The sequence below is a fragment of the Macrobrachium rosenbergii genome, chromosome 15 (genome assembly GCF_040412425.1).
Source record: "Macrobrachium rosenbergii isolate ZJJX-2024 chromosome 15, ASM4041242v1, whole genome shotgun sequence".
NCBI classification, from domain to species: domain Eukaryota; kingdom Metazoa; phylum Arthropoda; class Malacostraca; order Decapoda; family Palaemonidae; genus Macrobrachium; species Macrobrachium rosenbergii.
In genome coordinates, this window is record NC_089755.1 from 9,886,657 (window position 1) to 9,891,351 (window position 4,695).

The 4,695-nt window shown below is 42.2% G+C and overlaps 1 protein-coding gene across 1 annotated transcript; it reads right to left on the reverse strand.

Annotated features, from left to right (window-relative positions):
* Positions 1-3,360: 3,360 nt before the first annotated feature.
* LOC136846249 (general transcription factor II-I repeat domain-containing protein 2B-like) lies at positions 3,361-4,182 on the reverse strand. Its single transcript, XM_067117055.1, has one exon. It carries the CDS (start codon positions 4,180-4,182, stop codon positions 3,361-3,363), a length of 822 nt encoding a protein of 273 aa, XP_066973156.1.
* Between the last annotated feature and the right edge of the window lie 513 nt (positions 4,183-4,695).

Consider the following 4,695-nt stretch of genomic DNA (forward strand, 5'->3'; position numbering starts at 1 on the left):
ATCGTCCTTGACCCATAACTTCCCATTTCAGATCTTCCTTGACCCATAACTTCCCCTTTCAGATCTTCCTTGACCCATAACTTCCCCTTTCAGATCTTCCTTGGCCCATAGCTTCCCCTTTCAGATCTTTCTTGACCCATAACTTCCCCTTTCAGATCTTCCTTGACCAATAACTTCTCCTTTCAGATATTCCTTGACCCATAACTTCCCCTTTCAGATCTTCCTTGACCCATTACTTCCCATTTCAGATCCTCATTGACCCGTAGCTTCTCTCTCCAGATCTTCCTTGACCCATAACTTCCCTTTCTGGTCTTCCTTGACCCATAGCTTCCCTTTCCAGATCTTCCTTGACCCATAACTTCCCTCTCTGGTCTTCCTTGACCCATAACTTCCCATTCCAGATCTTCCTTGAACCATAACTTCCCCTTTCAGATCTTCCTTGATCCATAACTTCCCCTTTCTGATCTTCATTGACCCATAACTTCCCTTTCTGGTCTTCCTTGACCAATAACTTCCCCTTTCAGATCTTCCTTGGCCCATAACTTCCCCTTTCAGATCGTCCTTGACCCATAACTTCCCCTTTCAGATCTTCCTTGACCCATAACTTCCCCTTTCAGATCGTCCTTGACCCATAACTTCCCCTTTCAGATATTCCTTGACCCATAACTTCGCCTTTCAGATATTCCTTGACCCATAACATCCCCTTTCAGATATTCCTTGACCCATAACTTCCCCTTTCAGATATTCCTTGACCCATCTTCCCTTCCAGATATTCCTTGACCCATAACTTCCCCTTTCAGATATTCCTTGACCCATAACTTCCCTTTTCAGATATTCCTTGACCAATAACTTGCCCTTTTAGATCTTCACTGGATCCTCCCCAGATCTTCCTTGACCCATAACTTCCCCTTTCTGGTCTTTCTTGACCCATAACTTCCCTTTACAGATCTTTCTTGACCCATAACTTCCCTTTCCAGATCTTTCTTGACCCATATCTTCCCCTTTCTGGTCTTCCTTGACCCATAACTTCCCTTTACAGATCTTCCTTGACACATAATTTCCCCTTTTAGATCTTCCTTGACCCATGGCTTCCCTGTCCAGATCTTCCTTGACCCATAACTTCACTTTCCAGATCTTCCTTGACCCATAACTTCCCCTTTCTGGTCTTCCTTGACCCATAGCTTCCCTTTCCAGATCTCTCTCTCTCTCTCTCTCTCTCTCTCTCTCTCTCTCTCTCTCTCTCTCTCTCTCTCTCTTCTTTTTCTTCTTTTTGTCATTAACTAAATTGGACTTAAGGATCGTTCAAGCCATTGCGCCGGAACTAAATTTCTGAGGCTTGAGATCTACCTCTCCACAGTTCCTCACAAGAGGGCGTTTGGTCATTGTCCTAATGGCCCCACCCTCTCTCTCTCTCTCTCTCTCTGGGATCTTGGCCCATCCCATTAATCTCTCAGTGCCTCTATTAGCAGCCAAACTGAGCTATCCATCTAATGCTTTTGCGCCAGAAATTACCTTCAGAGTGGGATGAAAGCAAATTCAGATAAAATGCATTTATTCCTTAAGCTCCAGTCCCACAGAGCTTGCGACCGCTAGAGACCACCGGCGACCTCTAAAACCTGCGATCACCTGCGATTGTCCGCGACTTCACTCAAGAAAATGCTTGTCAGTCACATATAGAACGTAGGTAGTCGAGCGACAAGTCATTTGCAATCGTTCGATGGTTGCGCGATTGTGTGAGATCGTCTACGATCTTGTTGGGCTATAAATAAAGGACTTGTGAAACAGTTTCATTTTGATGGAGGCAGTCGAAGTGTCTGCATCCAAGAATGGCTGCGGCAGACACCCGAAGGGGATTTATGCAGATGCGACTTCCGTTGCAACAACAACAAGATGCTGCTGTGCTTGCACTGCTTTGACAGCGACGTGCGAGGAGACGACGACGAAAGAAGAGGCATTACTGGTCCGCCCTTCGATTACCAGAAGAATTCAGTTCGCCAACCATGAAATTTGAATGGCAGAACTAGAGAGGAGTCGCAAAGTGACTTCAAGAACTTGCTGAGGATGGAACCAGCCATGTTCCACGAGCTTGTTCAACGGGTAACTCCGAGGTTAATTAAACAAGATACCATGTTTAGGAGACCTCTTGAACCTGGTTTGAAGCTGCCTATCACGCTTCGACACCTCGCCTCAGAGCCAGCTGTGATTCCACGGTTCGTAAAAGACCACACACACATACGCACTCACGTGCACATCACTTCCAAAAAATAGCTGATGCAAAGTGAGTGTGCAACATGCATATTCACGAACGCATGGAAGCACCACAACGCATAAAAAAAAAAACATGCAGAGACGAACCCAAAGTCCTGATCAGCACTCGACACCTTGCATAGACAACGTAAAAGACCGTGACGCCTGAACAGAAAACGGAAAGGACATTAAAACGTGATTTGAAACCGGTTTTATCGTCAAAGGTCAAGTGGTCTGTTCCTGGTCGCAGGCAATCTTTAACTGGTCGATAGCAAGACTTCGAAAAGACTATCTACGACCAAATGTAGAAAAGGTCAGCAGCGACCAGTTAAAGATTATTAGAGACCTTCGTAAGACGATCGCACGACCTCCTAAACCCCTTGAAGACCACTAGCGACCAGTTTGATCCCAGGGAGGTTTTCGTGCAAACTCGAAAACCTCTCTATAACTGGAACTGGTCGCACAACCTGAAAAGATGACCAGCGACTACCGAAGACCACCGGCGCTGACAAGTGGTAGTCGTGTGACCTTTTAACGACTGCCGGGACCAGAGGTCGCCAACTGGTCTTTAGAGGTCGTAGGCCAAAGGGCCACTAGTCACGACTCTGTTGGTATGGAGGGCCATATAACCTTACTATTTCATGTTATTTACTACGATCGAAGACATATTATGTGAGATTATACTGATAAAGATAGATAATTAGTTTGTTACTGATTTTATTTAAATTGGGATCACAAAAATAAGAATTGTCCGAAATAAAAGTATTTTCCTTACTATAAATGAGCAAATGAACGGCTACCGTACCTTATTATTATAATGTACAAACATAAATAATTACTTATTATTGGTTAATTGGGATCATTAACATAAGAATTATCAAACACAGACATTTTCCTAACCATTAATGAGCAAATGAAAGGTTACCCTAGTGAGATGGTTGATGTTGCATTTGGGACACCAACTCATCAATATGAGGCTGTATGGATGATGTGGCTACAAGCAGGTACTTTCAAATGTTCATCAGTTTTGAAGACCTATACTTGTTTTTAACCAGACTCATTTTTGAAAAGAGCTGCTCATATACAAATGTGCTACCAAATGCTGTTTTGCCATCATTTTTTCCTTGCATGAGCAGAGAGTTTTGGATACACTGTTACTGATACATGCTTCTTATAAAACTGGTATACTGAACTTTCATCAAACTTTTTTCTTAGTTCATCATTGCACTGTAGTTCAATTATTTCCATCTGTATGTCCTCGGGAATTGCTGTCACATCCACAGAAAAAGGAGAAGCAAAAACTTCAATGGCTTGTGAATGTTTCTTGAGATCACCAAATCTTTCTGAAAATTCCTCTCGTAAGACTGCCAACTTGTCACCATACTTCTGATACTGAAGGTTGCTAGTGTCATGGTTTTTCAGTGTAGGAAAGTGGGCTGGGTTTTGGTTTCTGATTTGTGACTCCCACACGCGCAATTTTATCTGGAAGCCTTTGATCAGTGAGAACATCTCATTTATTAGTTGATCTTTTCCTTGAAGTCTAACATTCAGTGCACTAAGACAATCAGTTATATCTACTAAAATTGCTAAATCACATCTCCATTCCTTATCTCTCAATTCAGGGATAGCATCACCTTTCATATCTAAGAACAGCTCAATTTCTTCCAATAGGTCATATGCTCTCTTCAACATTCCTGCTTTGCTTAGCCACATTACCTCACAAAAATACTTTACATCACTGTACTCTGCATCAATGTCTGCCATTGACTGCTGAAACTCGCGGTGATTTAGACCTCTTGACCAAATGAAATTGACAGCTTTCACTGGAATATTAGTCACATGCTGAAAGTTTATTGTCTTTGCACATAAAGCTTCCTGGTGTATGATACAATGCAGGACAATAAGTGAACCTGAGTCAATATTTTGAGACCCCATTCTAGTCTTCAGTAATCCAACAACCCCATTTCTCTGATCAGACATCTGTTGTAATGGAAACTAAATTAGCGTAGTCAAGTCCAAACCTTGCCAATACTTTTTCCAATTCATCAAAAATAGTTTGTCCTGTTGTGGTCCTCTTCATGCTTTGTAGTGAAGCCATTTCCTCTAATAATATTATAGTCATTGTCAACTCCCCTAATATACACAGCCAGTTGTGCAGTGTCTCTGCTGTAACAACTCTCATCAAAACAACAGAGTATGAAGAAAAAGCACTAACTCGCTTGGCAATAATTGTACTTTCAATATTCCCTGAAAGACTGTCTATTCTTCTAGCAACAGTATATCTTGAAAGGCTTATGTTTTCAACTAGTTTCTTTTTTGTCAGGAAACATATTGTCTGAGGCTACACACAAACGTTCTTTAACTACCTCACCATTAGAATAGGGCTTGAGTCTTTTGCAAGGATTTGACTAATCAAAAAGCTTGTTTTGAGAGATGCATCATATTCCT